The following is a 17,600-nucleotide window of genomic DNA, read 5'->3' as shown; positions in this document are numbered from 1 at the left end:
TTCGAGCTCTCTCTATATATTTTTTTAAACACTGGTATTTTAAGTATAAAATATATTCTAGATGTAAGAGCATAAAGGTTGTAAAATATTTCATATGAAATTGTATAGTTCCACTGTTTTGTTTGAGATAAATAACCTCCAGAGCTGATTATTTTCATTTGTGTGATGTCTGCCTCTGTAATGTGTTGTGCAGTCTTAATCTTGATACCATAATTTCCGATTGTTATTGAAGTAGCCATTCAGACCTGTTCCACTTCCACTTCCACTTATTTTGCTGTGGCTAAATAAAGCCAAGGTTGATGGTCTTAGTAAAGCTTAATGTGTTTGATAAAGTTTTCTTGAAAGGTTTGATGTGTTGAAACTGAAACTGGCTCTTATTCCAACATAAGGAAAACATCTGAAGTAATCAATCAGTCATTGTGTATTAGCCTGTCACTGTAGTATAATAGAGTGAAATCCTGAACTTTGACTTAGTGTTATTGTCTTCAATAAAGTGTCATCTATAACAATTAGATGGATGGAGTGTCTGGTTTGATAAGAAAGTTGTTTATACTGGGTGTCAATGACCCAGATTCACACTCAGAATGTTGTCTTTACTCACTGCTTGAGTCAAATGTGTTGCTTTTAATTTTGACCATAAAAGGCATGCCCCAGCCTCAATCACTGAGTTTTAGATAACACACAAAATACTGTTTATATTTTGTATTCTATCCAATTTGATTGTTATTTAGTTTTAAGCCATATTTCAACATTGTTATTGTTTCAATTGTATCTGCTTGAGTTAGGATGACGTGTAATGGACAGGATTATACAAACAAGCATCAGGATAAACCTGTTTTTATTACTTATACACAAAATCTTGATGATGAATAGTAGGATGTTCATGAATTAGTTAGGTACTGATATCTGAACACCAAAGCATAGGCAGAGGATCTGCAGACTGTATAAACAAGCAATAATCCTATTAGTCAAAGATATTAGACCACATTTACACAATTTTTTTATACAGTAATGCAGTGAGATAATCTTTCCATTGGCCTTGAGCAATGTTGAAAATACAAATTAGTATCACACAAATTCTTCTACTTTCCAAGTAATGAGACAATACCTCCTTTAAAGAATACAATTTTAAAATAAAATTGGTAATAATAAAGTAATTCTTTCTTTTCTTAAGTCTGCAGATAAAACTGTAGACAGTGAGTCAAACTTGCTGCGTTTTTTTTCTTCCCTCCAACATATTTGGTGCTTTGCAGTATGTTTAACCATAGTACATGTGTGGACCATATCTCGACAGTTTGATAAACAAGTTGATACATTACCTTGGCAAAGGGTGTGGAAGACTGCAGTTCTTTATACAAATCTGGTTGTAGCAGACCTCTCCTCTAGTTTGCTGTCTTACCAGGAGCTCAGCTCAGCGCACAAAGATGAACCGTTTTTTAGCAGATGGCCTTTTTCATTATTTCTTTTTTGAACGTAGGAGGAACATGAAATATATGGTAAGAACTTACACTAACATAATTTCTTGTCATATTTCTTATTGGTTAGTTCTGTCCTTTATTTTAATGAAAGGATAAAGGGTACTACATGAAAACAATACACGTTACAGACATTAAACTAAAGGGATTTTAATCGAATGTACCTGTTTATCATGAATAATCATGTCACTATGTGAAATATCTTGGATTTTTTTTAAATATAATTTCACAACATGATTTATTTATTGTATTGAATGTAAGCTGGGTCCTTTCTGTGTAGAGTTTGTATGTTCTCTCCGTGTCTGTGTGAGATCTCTCCGGGTACTCCAGCTTCTTCCCACAGTCCAAAGATATGCACTTAATTGGTCACTCTAAATTGGCCGTAGGTGTGAATGTGAGTGTCAATGTTAGTTTGTCTCTATGAGCCCTGTGATGAGCTGGCGACTCGTACAGGGTGTACCCCGCCTCTCGCCCAGAGTCAGCTGGGATATGCTCCAGCCCTCTGTGACCCTGATGAGGATAAGTGGTTACAGATAATGGACAGATTAATGTAAATTATGAAATGATTAAATGTACATATTCAGCTTTAATCTCTGGTGCAGTGGTTGTCAAAGTCAAATAGCAATAAGGGTTTCAAAACAAATAATTTTGCATTTACCAGCATTTTACAAAACAGTTATGTATCTTTTTTTTTATTTTTTATCTTGTTTCCAAGTTTTTGGTGCCAATCATGAATGTGAACCCATGGTCTGAAAACTCCAGTACACCCCTCCCATCCGAACCATCAGAGACTCCAACCTCTGCAGAATGGGAAATGGTCCACACTATCGTCCCACCATACATCTTCACCTTATCCCTGTTGGGCCTTCTCTTTAACAGCTTTGTCCTGATGGTGTACTTCCTCCATAAGGATCGACTGACTGTAGCGGAGATCTACCTAAGCAACCTAGCACTGGCTGACTTTATCCTTTTGTGTGGCCTCCCCTTCTGGGCGATGAACATCCTCAACGACTTTGAATGGCCATACGGAGATGCCTTATGTAAAATGGTCAACTCCATCATCACCATCAATTTCTACACGAGCAGCTACACCCTGGTCATGATTAGTGTTGACCGTTACCTGGCACTTGTTAAGACCATGAAGGCAAGATGGCTGAGACGGAAACTTTATGCCAAAGTGATTTGTTTCATCCTGTGGATATTAGGAATCTTACTGAGCACACCAACCATTGTCCACAGAAAGGTGAAGTTTATTGAGGAGTTTCAGATAATGGCCTGTATACTAGATTACAATCACGGGAGCTCTTGGAAGTTGGCCAGTCAGATTCTGATGAACGTAATGGGCTTTGCACTCCCTTTTCTGGTCATTGTCTTCAGCAGTGCCAACATAATCAAGGCTTTAGCACAGAGGGAGGAGAGTTTTCATTATATTAATAATACAAAGGCCACAATACTGGTGTATGCTGTCACACTATTTTTCTTACTGTGTTGGGGTCCATTCCAAGTATTCACCTTCCTTGACATTCTCTGTGACATCAAAGCATTGGATGAGATGCTGTGGTTCCACACACTCGATATAGGAGCACAGGTTTCAGTATACCTGGCCTTTCTCAACAGTACTTTGAACCCACTGCTTTATGTCCTCTCAGGACAGTCCTTTAGGAGGAAAGTTAGTGCCATCTACAGGAGGACTAAATATCATCGCAGAGGATCAGACATGACAACATATCAACGTTCTGTTGTGTCAACTTACATTAACAGAGCAGAGCAAATTAGGACTGTGGTCATTTTTAGTGGAAATGATATGTTGTGACTCTTAATGATTATTAAGAGTGATATGATAATTATATGCTCAACTTCTGTTGCTCCATATGGAAATGCAGGATATGAGTCACAAATTGTTATTTCATGAAACACAATAATAATGCTCTCACATGGTTAAACAACACTATCAGAGGATGTGCGCAAGTAATGGACAGAATCAGAGATAATGGACATAATCTGGAAAAGCAATGGAGGCACAGTTTACAACACCCACAAAAACACTTGTAAACAGGATCTGTCTCTGTGAGCTGTTACATTGCATTACTGTTGCTTACTTTGGATGTTTTAATGTTAAACATGCAAATCAAAACCAGCCTTTTTTTTAGCCATTTATTTGTCTTCGACTGTCTTTTGTTGTTGTTGTTTTTTTATCTTGACTCCACAATTTACACTCTGCCACCTGTGCACCACGGGTGTACATTGTGTACATCTACATTGTGTAGTACATCTTGGCATGTAAATGCATGTTATGTAAGTTTCTCTTTGATATCAGTACTCATTACTACAGGATAATTTGTGTAATTAACTCAAATGAACAGCTGACATACTATAATAAATGATAAAAACATTAATCCTGAATGCTAAGACATGACAGCTCTCCTTAAAACAAAAAATAAAACATAAAAACATTGTTCAGTCAGAGCAGACTCACATTATCACTTTTGAGTATTTCATTTTTGCACACTTTAAATTGCATACATTATTGAGTATAACTCTGGCAGGGTCTTAATCTAAAAGTCTTGTCTTTGCCAAAGTTTGCCAGTGGTTCTTACCTTACTGCATAAATGAAACAATACTCCACAGTGTCTCAGTGACATTACAGTTGGGTGTGGATAGTTACTGTACTGATTGTATTATTGAAAATTTTAATGTGCAAAGTTTCTTGCTTGACATCTAACAAACGAAAGTAAATCTAAGTAAGCAATGTCATGTAGTGTATAACATGTGTCAGCCAACTGGTCTGCTTCATGTTCAAACTTGACTTGTTTCCACAACCAGAGTTAATTACTTTGCTCTGGCCTGGTTTAATCTTGTTATTCTTGCTCATGCCATTTCCTCAGCTTGCTACGCCTTTTATTGTCTCTTTGAAAATACTCAAGACTAAAACCCTCTGTAAAATACACATATGTAGATAATATATATATATATATATATATGTGTGTTATTATTATAATTTGTCTTGACAGCACAGATTCATTTTAACTGCATTTTGGCAAATACCCCACCGCTGCATTTGTGACACTGGTTCCCTCTTGATGTTGAGTGTCATTGTGCCACAATCAGATTGACAATAGAATAGTGTTGGTGGGGTTGAAAGTAGCTGGAGCTATCTTGCCTCCATTACCATTAGAAACTGAAAATGATTTTACATTTGACTGGGATTATACATCTGAGAGCATGGTTTATATACTGTGCACACGTTTATACACAGAGAGCACAGATATACACTTTTTTTCTATCTCAGCTGACCCAATGTCCCAGCAACTATCACTGGATTCAAAAGAATGATTCAGGCAAGTTATGAAGTTATAAGAAATGTGAGTTTTTTGTGAACATTTCTTTGTGATGATCATCAGAGATAGATAGAACGGAAATATGGTAACAACTTTTAAGGTGTGCTAATGTTGTTTTGTTTTTTAAAATAAATGTTCATGGTCCACAGAAAATGAAGCATACTGACTTTGGTAATACCTGACACAGATAAGAACAACTGGACTAAATCTGGACTGCTGCCAAACAAGACATTTCCTGAACACTTGAGTGCTGGCTACTTGTGCGAACATACAAGTTATTGCAGGCCAACTGAATAAGAGTTTGTTGACATTCGCTTTAGTTAAAATACACAATGTCTTTTTCTTGAAAACTGGGTAGTTACTTTGGTAACAGCCAAAAGTCTGTTTTTAATTAGTCATGTATCTGATCCGCCAACCAACACTGATGATGACCATTAAAGTAAAGTTAATCTGTTAAGCAGAGTGATACATAAAGTTTATCAGCACTCATGGAATACCTCTTGTCTAATCACATTACTTGTTATAGTATAACTAACTGTTGTATAATCAGATTTATAGAACAATACACACACACACATCCAACACCAGTTTTCCTTAATTACCCTTTTTATTTGCTCATAAGGTTGGACCCTCTCAAAATAAATACTGGCACACAGACAACTGCATGAGCATTCCTTCTTCCTTATTACATTCAGTCATAATAAAAGCATGCCACACTTTCACTTTCCAAGGAAGACATAGTCAGTTTGCGGAACACTACTGAATCATGTGTATCAGAGAGGATTTAGAAATTGGTATATCCAATGCCAACAGAGAAATATATAGGTTTTCTCTGTATGTCTGTACAGCACTCGTGACAGATGTGCAAGACAGCAATGACTCAGCCTATGTAATATATCTTCCCTTGTTTGAAAAAAGTGTAAACCAAATGCTTTAAAGTTAAATTATTTATTAAACACAATAGGAATGTCACGATAGCAGTCGTGACTGTTGATTCCCTGTGTTACCCCTTGTTTCCCCACCTTTGTGTTTCTTGTGCTGACTTGTCAGTCTCTTCTTGTTAGTCTCTGTGTTTGTGTGTTGTGTGCGTGGCACATTTCCCTGGTCCCTCCTGGATAATCACGGATGAAGCACACCTGCCATTCTTCAGCTCACCTTCCTTCCATCAATTCATCACCTCAACTGCATATAAACCCTGGCCTTCCTTCCACGCCTTGTCAGATCGTTTGTTCAGCCACATGTGGTAGTCTACGTTCGGACCTCCTTAACTATTGGTTTCTTGTTGGTTTCCTAGCCCGTTACTAACCTCTGATCCTCTTGTGCTTAGGTCCATCACCATCATCACCTCTTGCCATAAACCTGCTTGCCTGCTCTCCACCAACCATCTCCGGATGGCCCATTTTCTGTGCCTCCACAGTCTATTCCCCCCTTTGCTTCGTACTGGGTTATAACCATGTTTATTATTGCTCTGATGTTGGATATTTGTAAGGTGCTTATGGAGATTGACTTGTTCTGAATCCACCTTCAAGTGGCTCAGGGAATTGCAACTATTTATAGGCAAGGCAAGGCAAGGCAAGGCAAGGCAAGGCAAGGCAAGGCAAGTTTATTTGTATAGCACAATTCGTACACAAGGCAATTCATAGTGCTTTACAGAGGCAAGGAAAAACATTTGACATTAAGACAAGCAATAGCAATAGAAATAAAAAATTAAAAAGAGAAGAAAATTTAATTAAAAACATCAGAATGTCATTTAAAATCATTAGAATAGCAAATTTGAAAACAATTTAAAACATTAAGCGAATCACTGGATTATGATTAAAAATTCTTTAAAAGTTCTTCAAAAGAGCTCAGCCATAAGCACGTGAAAATAGAAAAGTTTTTAACCTGGATTTAAAAGTGCTAAGAGTTGGGGCTGATTTCAGTCCTGCTGGTAGTTTGTTCCAGTTGTGAGCAGCATAACTGCTAAATGCTGCTTCACCGTGTCTGGTTTGAACTCTGTGCTCCACTATCTGACCTGAGTCAGTAGATCTCAGAGCCCTACTGGGTCTATATTCTACTAACATTTCGTTTATGTATTGTGGGCCTAAACCATTCAGTGATTTGTAAACTAGTAGCAGAACTTTAAAATCTATTCTGTGGCTAACTGGGAGCCAGTGTAAAGACTTAAGAACTGGGGTGATGTGTTCTGATCTCTTTGTTCTGGTCAAAACTCGAGCTGCTGCGTTCTGAATGAGCTGCAGCTGTTTGATACTTTTTTGGGGGAGTCCAGTCAAAAGACCATTACAGTAGTCAAGTCTACTGGAGATGAAAGCATGGATCAGCTTCTCCTGATCTGTTTGGGACATAAAGCCCTTAACTCTGGATATGTTCTTAAGTTGGTAGAAGGCTGTTTTGGTGACTGATTTTATGTGACTGTTGAAGGTCAGATCTGAGTCTATCAACACGCCAAGGTTTCGGACTTGGTCTTTAGTTTTTAGAGACAGTAACTCAAGGTGTTTACTGACAGCAACCCTCTTCTCTTTATTGCCAAAAACAATGACCTCAGTTTTTTCTTGATTTAACTGAAGAAAATTTTGGTTCATCCAATTTTTGACTTGCTCTAGACAGTTACACAATGACTCTATAGGACTGCAGTCATCTGGGGACAGCGCAAGATATATCTGTGTGTCATCTGCATAACTATGATAGTTGACATTAGAATTCTGCAGAATTTGACCCAAAGGCAGCATATATAGGCTGAACAAAAGGGGTCCAAGAACTGACCCCTGAGGAACCCCACATGTCATAGCCACTCGATCTGATTGATTACTTCCAATGGTCACAAAATAACTCCGTTCCTCCAAGTAGGACCTGAACCATTCTAGGACTGTTCCACGGAGTCCTGCCCATGTTTCCAATCTGTTCAGCAGTATGCTGTGATCCACAGTGTCAAACGCAGCACTGAGATCCAGCAGGACCAGAACTGATACTTTGCCTGAGTCAGTGTTCAACCTTATGTCATTTAACACTCTAATAAGAGCTGTTTCTGTACTGTGGTGAGCTCGAAAACCTGATTGAAATTTGTCAAAAAGTCCACTGGAGTTCAAGTAATTACTGAGTTGATTAAAAACCACTTTCTCAACAATCTTGGCTATAAAAGGAAGATTTGAGACAGGTCTGTAGTTGGTTAACTTGAAAGTATCCAGCGTTCGCTTTTTTAAGAGTGGCTTGATGGCAGCTACTTTTAGGGGTTTAGGAAACGTGCCTGATTGAAGTGAGCAATTTATTATTTGCTGCAGATCTGTTTGGACAGATTTTACAATAGCTTTAAAAAAGTCAGATGGCATTGTGTCAAGACAGCATGTCGATGATTTAAGATGCTGAACTGTTTCTTCTATGTTTTTTTGATCAACTGTATTAAATTCTGACATCACAGTTGATTCATTCCTAGGCGGTTTTAGGGATTGCGTCACTTTATCATTTTGTAGATTTGTGTTGATATTTAACCTTAAAGATTTGATTTTTTCATCGAAAAAGTGAGCAAATTCATTGCATTTTTCTTTTGAAGAGAGTTCTGAAACTATCTCTTTTGGGGGGTTTGTAAGCTTATCAACTATAGCAAACAGAGTGCGAGTGTTGTTGATGTTTTTATTAATAATTTTAGAGAAGTGTTGCTGTCTAGCCTTGATTAACTCATGGTTGAAATTACTGAGACTTTGTTTGTAGAGGTCGTGGTGAATTTGGAGTTTAGTTTTTCTCCATTTACGCTCTGCTTTCCTGCATTCTGTTTTCAATGCCTTTACCATCATAGTGTTCCTCCATGGTGATCTCTGTCTACTCAAGGTCATCTTAGTTTTAATAGGTGCAACAGCATCCATGACATTTGAGATTTTCCAGTTGAAATTATCCAGGAGTTCATCAACTGTCTCTGCACTCACAGTTGGTGACATTGCTATAGCCTCCATAAACTTAGCACTAGTATTCTCGTTTATGTACCTTTTCCTAACAGACACAGAGGTTATCTGAATGTTTGGAATTATCTGTAAGTCAAAGAACACACAGAAATGATCAGAAAGAGCCAAGTCCTTAACAACAACAGAAGAAATGTCAACACCTTTAGAGATAACCAGATCTAGAGTGTGTCCCCGAGTGTGTGTGGGCCCTTTGACGTGTTGGACAAGGCCAAAGGTGTCAAGTAGAGAACAGAAGTCTTTGGCATTAGTATCCATGTTGTTGTCTATGTGAATGTTAAAATCCCCAGTTACGATAAAAAAGTTGTAGTCAGTGCAGATAACTGACATCAGATCAGCAAACTCATCAATAAATTTTCCTGAGTACCTTGGTGGTCTATAAATGATTAGAAAAAGGACTTTTGGATCACCCTTCATTAAAAAACAGAGATATTCAAAAGAACTAAAATCACCAAATGTAATGTCCTTGCACTGAAATACTGATTTGAAAATGGCAGCAACACCCCCGCCCTTCTTGCCATTTCGACTCTTACTCATAAAACTGTAATTTGTTGGCGCTGCCTCATTAAGAATGGTAGCACAACTACATTCAGTCAGCCATGTTTCACTAAGAAGTAAAAAGTCTAGATTATAGGTCATAATCATGTCATTTACTATCAGTGGTTTGTTGACTAGTGATCTGATATTGAGTAGGGCTATCCTTGTGGGGATAACAGGAGACACTGGTAAGTTTCGTGGTTGACATGCTATACTCAGTAGATTGGCAGATTTAAATGAACCCTTTTTATTTCTCATCAGTTTAACCACTTTTCTGTTACCTGTCATCACAGGGATTGAGAAGGGTATCTGAACTCCATAGGGCCCTGACTTTTCCTGGTGAAGATTATTTATATCAGTATTGCAGCCTGGACCCGGCACATATCAGTCAGACTCACAGATATGATGATTCAAAGGAGGTGGGGGGGCTCGGTGACTTTTAGTCGAGGGTTGTTTCCGAGGTGGAATAGGTGGGGCTGGACGGTGTGGTAGCTTAAGGGGAGAAAATAGGGGATTTTGGCGTGGTGTTAATTGGATTCCCATATTGACAAGACTCTTCATCCTGTCTGTGAAATCCAGAAGTGGGGAGTCGTCCAGACTGAATGGAGAGAGTTGGGGGCTGGGTGGGGTCTGGGGGGGTGGAGGTTGAGTGTCCCCTGTTGGGGCTGGGGGAGACTCCACTTGTTGGGGTGAGAATAATGATGTTGCCGGTTCTTTCTGGGTCTGCTGTCCTCCCTGTTCAGTCCTAATCTCAGCGCCCTCACCAGAGCGCCGCCTTATCTGTTGTTTTGGATTGTCTTGTCTTTGGTCCTTGGCAGTGGCTGCTGGTGTCTGACGCAGAAAATAAAAAATGTTGGAGCTTAGCAGCTGTACTCCTGATTTGTTAAGGCAAAATCCATCTGCCTTAAAGAGGTGCCTGCGTTCCCAAAAGATGTTGAAATTGTCAATAAAGTTTATTGATTGAGTAGCACATGTATCTTTGAGCCATCTGTTTAGCATCATCAGCCTGCTGAATCGCTCATCTCCTCGCCGAACTGTTGGTAGAGGTCCACTGAAAAACACCTCAGTATTTAGGCATTGGACTCTCTTCATCAGATCAACAAAGTCCCGTTTTAATACCTCCGACTGTTGCTTCACAACATCGAGGGCTCCTGTGTGTATGATGAGTGATTTAACTGTTGGATGATCAGTAGCAATCTTCAGGATCTTCTTTGAAATATCAGACACCATATCTTTGGTAAAACAGAGTACTTTGGTGTTTTTCTTGCTGCAAAAGCGTTTTATCTCACCCACAGCTCCGTCACCCACTATCAGAGTTTCAGGCCCAGTCGTTAGCTCTTTCTGTGGCCTTTTAGCATATGATTTAGCTTCATACCTTTCTCTTGCGCTGGAAGATGAGCTTTCTTTTGGGGAGTCAGGATTTTGGGAAAGTGGAGCAAATCTGTTCTCTAGTAGAATCCCTGTGTCTTGGGGTGATTTGCTCTTTGTTTTTGTTGTACTTCCAGTCCATGGTTGTTTTCTCCTTGGTAGCGGGGTTGAAGATGCATTCCTGTTTGATGGCAGTGCAGGCCACTCAGTGTCATCATAAGTCTCCGGGTGCTGGGTTCTGCCTGTTAACCGTCTTCCCATATCTGAGGGAGGCAATTTGTGATGCCTGGGCTTTGCACCAAGAAAGTTCCAGAAAGGAGTTGTTGATTTAGTGCCATTTACACCTGGCTCCTGCTGCGTCTTTGTGGTGCTAATTAGCTTTCTGTTAGCCTGCTTTTTCTCACTATTTTGGGGCAGTGGCAGAGTGGTTTCATTCCCACATTGTCCATTTACCTCCACGTTCACTTCGAGCCGATGAATTTTAGTTTCCAGTACTGCTATCTTCTGGAGCAGTTTGTGGTAATCATCCGTGGAAAAGGGAGGCATCTTGCTGCTAATTAGCTTTTGTTAGCTGAGCTCCTCAGTCCCAGTCACGATAGTGCAGGCTTGTGCTGCTGATAGGCCACGCTCACAAAATTATACCTTGACACTGGCTTCTGTTCCCAGCCACCGCATCCGACACTTGGTTTAGAGGATATGTCTCTATGGACACGACAGATATGTAAACAGCCAAGTGGAAACCATTGCGGCAACTAACCGAAGCCAAAAACGAAGTGCCTACAAACTTCGTGAGAACTGAGGCGGTATGATGCAATGATAAATGTTTTGATTTTTCATTCTCTTAGTCCAAGTTTCAGTTACTATTTTAGCATAACATATCTTGAACTCTTGTGCACTTTCTCTGAACTTACCATTAATGAATGTAGCCACAAAATAACCAACAACAAAAACATTATATTATTATTGGGAATGGTTTGCGTTCAACTGTACCTAACACTTGTCAGATTACCACCGTGGTATTTTACCTGAATGGTGAATCATGAAGAATTTAGTTCCAAATGTGGGCATTGTCCTTGTTATTACAAAATTACATTTTGAGTGCACAATGTGAAACATTATAAATACTATTTAACCTGATCAAGGTTAATGTTCCAAACAGAAATGTTGTTAATTAACTGACCGCAAGTGGAAGTTTATTGAAACTGTATTTAAAACATAAGTATGTCTTTAATAAAGAGAACTTGGCTTTGTGGTGAGAACTGTTCAGTCTCTGTGCTTCAAAGGAGCCGTGCTGTGTGTGCAAGGCTGCAGGAAGATGGAAAAAGCAAATGAGGGGGAGGAGACATGCCAGTGACATTTCCAAGGATCTGTCTGAGGTCACTAATATCGTTTTTCTTGCTCCTTAAAGACAGAGAGTCAGAGTCAGAGTTAGACAGTACTGCACTGGAACAGTGTACTATATTTGGAGATTTTACATCTGGACTTACATCTAAAGGAGAAATGACTCTTCTGCCTACAAGGTATGCATGATGCAAAGTAGTATGCATTTAGTTGGTTTGCATTTTACCTTTTTCTTTGTTTTATTATTATTATTATTATTATTATTATTAATTATTATATTATATCTGTTGTGGAGAAATTGCTGAAGTCAATGGTCAATGGTGAGGTCAGGAAGGAAGAAAGTGTTCAGGAGCCTCTGATGTCTTATGCTGTATATTTATTGACTCTTGGCCAAGGAGAATTAGAGACACTCTCAAAGTTCATCAGAAGTGCCTGAGTCGGTCTCACATTCTGCCCAACTAATCCTGGTGGATCGACTTTAAACCCCAAGATAACACCACAAATACTATACGCCCAGAATTAGTCAAAGAGAATGTTTTTATTCATGCAGGTGTTATTGTCAGCATATTCTAGTCTGGAGACACAGATGTCTATTTACGCAGATTGGACCGCCAACGGCAAGATATCTATTATGTCTAAGAAGGCAGCAATAGGTCTCTTCGACCCTGGCCACCACAGTGTTGAGATAGACTGGCATCTGCTGTTCTCAACCAAAGCCAAACAATTAGTACTGCAGAGGACCGCAACACTATCTATTCATTATCATTAACAAAAGCTCATTAACGACAGAAAACCAACAGAAACAGGTTTCCTTTTGACATGATACAGGCACAGCTGGTTCAAATTACACCAAATATTTTTGTTGTTCCAACATGTTAAAATAATTACGGCATCTGGCTTTTCTCATTAGAAATGAATGTGAGCCAGAAATTTTGGTACTTGTGTCAACATGTTTAGTGCTGGATGGTGATTGCTTTTTAGACGGATATTAAGAACAGTATGGCAAGTATTTAAAACTGCACTGGGTGTATGGGCTTAAATGTGCCACCAGAAACTGAATTTGAATCTGTAAAGCAGCAGTAGCTGCCGTGGCAGGTCAGTGGCAGCTGCGCCACACAGCAGCAACGGTTGAGAGATAAATTAAGAAAACCTTGCAAATTAATGCAGAAATCACATAATGGAAATGAAAACCTTGCAAATTAATGCAGAAATCACATAATGGAAATGCCAGCAAGTCTTATACAACTCTGACGACTGTTTTGTAAAATAAAAGTAAATGCCCATAACAGCAGCAATTGCCGTGGTAGGGCAGTAGTAATTGCAATGGCACATATTTGAGCCCATATGGTTATTTGTACTACACTGAGACATAGATAGAGAATCAGAGAAAGAATTTAACACTATACTGGCTGGAAATGTGGTTGAGGAACAAGAAAGTTTAAGCAAGTTTAAGTGGTTAATTATAATACAGAATAAAAAGTTGCACTTGAACCACAGCAAATACATACAATTGGGAAAAAGGCTGCTGTGTTATTGGTAGTCAAATCAGCTATTTTAATATTATGTCTTTGGCACTTTTAGTATCAGAGTTTCAGGTGTACTACACAAGGAGAAATTGCTATAACTTTGTGTTTTGCTAATGCATTTAGTGTTAGCCAGAGTCCATTGTTTCATAGTGTTCCCTGTTATGAGCTTAACACATTTTTAAAGAAAAATTTCCCCCAGTTATTTATTTTAATGTTTGGTCTGTTGTTTGCCTTCCTTTTTTTTTTCTGTAGCATCCCTGCTAACTTCAGTGAGGCTATATATGGAGCCCAAAACAACACAACAATAACTAATTGTTCTCCAGGACAAGAACCAGGATGGATCGCCACTGTCGTGCCGGTTTATATCCTGGTCATCTCTGTGCTGGGGATTGTGTTTAATGTGTTTGTTATGCTGGTTTTCTGCCTCCATAAGAAGCCCTGCACTGTGGCTGAGATCTACTTGAGTAACCTGGCTGCTACTGACCTTATGCTCATGACTTGTTTGCCCTTCTGGGCTGTCAACGTATCCAGGAACTATAGATGGACTTTTGGTCCCTTCATGTGCAAATTCGTCAACACGGGCATTAATATGAATGTCTATTGTAGCATCTACTTCCTCGTTCTGATTAGCATAGATCGCTATTTGGCACTGGTGCATACAATGTCCCTTAACATAATGCGTACCCGAAAATGTGCTAAACTGGGCTGTCTGCTGGTGTGGGGTTTGGGCTTACTCCTGAGTGCCCCCACAATACACTACAGGGTACTAAAATATGAGAATAATTGTACTACATGCATTCTTAACTATGAAGGTAATACACAGTTGGTGTTTGAGGCACTACTGATTACATTCAGCTTTATCATACCTATTTCTATTATTTCCTACTGCACTGTCAGGATTATTAACTCTTTGAGAAATCGGTTTCTGGAGCAGTCAAACAGCCAGACAACAGACCACAAGGCCACCAATCTGATGTTGGCAGTCCTTCTGGCTTTTCTGATCTGCTGGTTGCCATTCCACCTGTATAAGACGGCAGGAATGCTCTGGAGAGCTGGGATCCTGTCATTGAACATCCAAAGCTTTAGCATCTGCTCCCACATTGTCATGTACTTAGCCTTCTTCAACAGTGTTCTCAACCCCATCCTCTACGTCATTGTAGGAAAGAACTTCCAGAAGAAAGTTAAGGAAGTCTTCAAGCAGCAAAGACGTAAAATGACTTTAAACATGACCTCCGTACGCTCAAGCCTGACGAGAAGCACAAAAACGAACGGCCGATTGCCCAGATCAGATCTTCAGCATGACTGTAGGTAGTGACAGTGGCTAATGATACAACGGCTATAGCACTGGTATGGACATATTTAGATGGCAAATGGATTTGACATCTTGTTGACATTCTCTGCTCATATATTCAGATATGAGGCTCAAATTACTGCATCTGGCCTCTCTTACCTCTATTTGACACAATAATAACACTGCTACATAATTTAAAAGCACTAACAGCTTGTGTATTATCCTGCTGAACTAATGACACAATTAAGGAAGTAATGTACAAGAAGAGATGGAAATGTGTGATGACAGGAAAGTGTTTCTGTGTAACCGCAAATATTTACTAAGATGTTCGTGCTTTGTGTGCATGTCTATGGTGTCTGATTTCATGTGTGTTTTCATATGGTGTTACTCTGACCGTCTTGTTATATCTTGATGCTAAACAAATACAAACCAACAATTTACACTCCTACATTTGCAGGCTTGTATAACTAGCTTTTCCTGCTCTCAAGCTGCTTGTGGTCTGTCACAGCTATGTCCACATTCAGGCAGGCTAAAAATGCAGGCAAATTATTAGCTACTATGTATCTGTAGATGTATGTGGGATCTGGTGGGGGGTTCTGTTTCATTGTCTTGAAGTTTTTGGTTGTTGTTTTTTTGTTCTTTTTTCATACATTGACATGTTTATGCTCATATTTGTACATTTTGGATTATAATGTACAGCACACTGAGTTGATGTAATGACATATGCTCTATAAATAGAATTGCCATCACCATCCTGTTGACATGTTGTACCACATAGGGAGCAACTTTAGGATACGAGACTCAAAGTCTCGGATGTGCCATTCAGTTACTTAGGACCTAACTGGACTCAAAGTCATCAGAAATGCTTTCAGACTTAACACAATAATTACACTGCTACATATTTAGACAGCACTATGAGATTGTGTTTTATGAACACAAAGATGATGGAAGTTCAAGAGATGGAAACAGACTCAGATATGAGGCTCAAATTACTGCACTGCATTACTTTTTTTTATCTAAATATCTCTTCCAAGCGTTTAGGAGAAACTACTATGGTGAAATCTAAAGTCTATGTAAGAGGATCTGCTCTCTGTAGATAAAGGGCTTATTCTATGGTAAAGAAAACAGCATAATCCTTCATTTTTGGTGATTATACACACTGAAAACATACAAATGAATATATATTGAATTGTGCTGTGTGTGTGTCTGATGCTAAACAAATGTCAGCCTATCTATTAAGTTACTATCACACTGCATATGTGCATGCCTATAGATTTTGTTGCTTTTCTCACTATATTTATGATTCAAAGTCACACTAGACTGAAGAATAGTGACTTACACAGTCATGCCGGTGTCTCTTTACAGTGTGAACATGTCACTGTTGCTGAGACAACCTCTGCATATCAACTGTGAAACTTTAATGGAATGGCATAAATGGAAAAGTCTTTTTCTGACCTACAAATAAACTTACAGCTGTGTGACTTCATGATGTGTGGCTGAGGATCTTTCTTGCCTTTTTTCTTTTTAACGGTATTTTATTGAGGCTACAACAACAATAAATAATGTATGTAAAGGAGAACAAAAGCTATTTAAAATTTTATACAAAAAAAATGAATGCAGAAAAGTATGTTATACAATAAAGTATAAAATAAAGATGATAAGAAAGAAAATAAAAAATAAAATACAATACATTAAATAAATTGAAAATCAAATAACTAAAAGCAGTAGTAGTGATGATTTTCAAAATATTGCAATGTTCTCATCTTTTAAAATTTCTAGGAAAGGTTTCCAATAACCTGTTAAGTGCATGTTTTCGGACTGTAGGAGGAAGCCGAGTACCCGGAGAGAACCCATGCAGACACGGGGAAAACATGCAAACTGTACACAGGTTCAGCTTCTTGCTGTGAGGCGTCAGTGCTAACCACTGCACCAGCATGCTGCCCAAAAATAATGAATAATTTTAAATTAATGAAATGATTAATGATTATTAAAATTTTTTCCCTCTAAGACTGACATATATTGATATGTCAGTTTTTCATCACATGCAAGGGACATTCTTACCCCCATCCGGAAATGGCCTGCAAGGGGGTTCCATAATAATAAAAATAATAAATAATAAATAATAATAAATAATAATAATATAAAATAATAATAAAATGTGACCAAAACTGGTCTATAAACAGGGCTCAAAACCCTGTTTTATAAAATTGGCACAGTTAAAAAGTATAAATTTATCTATTGGCAGATTCAGTTTACCCATGTATGTGCCAGCAACTATCACTGGATTCAAAAGAATGATTCAGGCAAATTATGAAGTTATAAGGAATGTGAGTTTTTGGTGAACATTTCTTTGTGATGATCATCAGAGATAGAACAAAAATACGGTAACAACTTTTAAGGTGTGCTAATGTTGTTTTGTTTTTTAAAATAAATGTTCATGGTCCACAGAAAATGAAGCATACTGACTTTGGTAATACCTGACAGAAATAAGAACAACTGGACTAAATCTGCACTGCTGCCAAACAAGACATTTCCTGAACACTTGAGTGCTGGCTACTTGCGTGATCGTACAAGTTACTGCAGGACAACTTTGCATCATGCACATTTTTGTTTATGTTTCCTTTTTATTTAGCAACAAGTGAAATAGGGGTTTGTTGACATTCACTTTGGTGAAAATACAGAAAGTCTTTTTCTTGTCTTTTTTTTCCCTTAAAAACAAGAAAACCAGGTAATTACTTTGGTAACAGCCAAAAGTCTGTTTTTAATTAAACATG

The 17,600-nt window shown here is 38.4% G+C and overlaps 2 protein-coding genes across 2 annotated transcripts; both read left to right on the top strand.

The window, feature by feature from the left end:
* Positions 1-1,375: 1,375 nt before the first annotated feature.
* Positions 1,376-4,403, top strand: bdkrb1 (bradykinin receptor B1). The gene is made up of 2 exons (XM_010748196.3): positions 1,376-1,496; positions 2,191-4,403. The coding sequence occupies exons 1-2, from the start codon at positions 1,425-1,427 to the stop codon at positions 3,286-3,288; spliced, it is 1,170 nt and encodes a 389-aa protein (XP_010746498.3). The 5' UTR covers positions 1,376-1,424; the 3' UTR covers positions 3,289-4,403.
* A 7,652-nt stretch (positions 4,404-12,055) lies between these two features.
* Positions 12,056-15,657, top strand: LOC104924151 (B2 bradykinin receptor-like). The gene is made up of 2 exons (XM_019257286.2): positions 12,056-12,188; positions 13,788-15,657. The coding sequence occupies exons 1-2, from the start codon at positions 12,169-12,171 to the stop codon at positions 14,845-14,847; spliced, it is 1,080 nt and encodes a 359-aa protein (XP_019112831.2). The 5' UTR covers positions 12,056-12,168; the 3' UTR covers positions 14,848-15,657.
* Positions 15,658-17,600: the final 1,943 nt, after the last annotated feature.

This window comes from Larimichthys crocea, chromosome XXIV (genome assembly GCF_000972845.2).
Source record: "Larimichthys crocea isolate SSNF chromosome XXIV, L_crocea_2.0, whole genome shotgun sequence".
Taxonomy (NCBI): domain Eukaryota; kingdom Metazoa; phylum Chordata; class Actinopteri; family Sciaenidae; genus Larimichthys; species Larimichthys crocea.
This window is presented reverse-complemented; position numbering and strand designations above follow the sequence as displayed.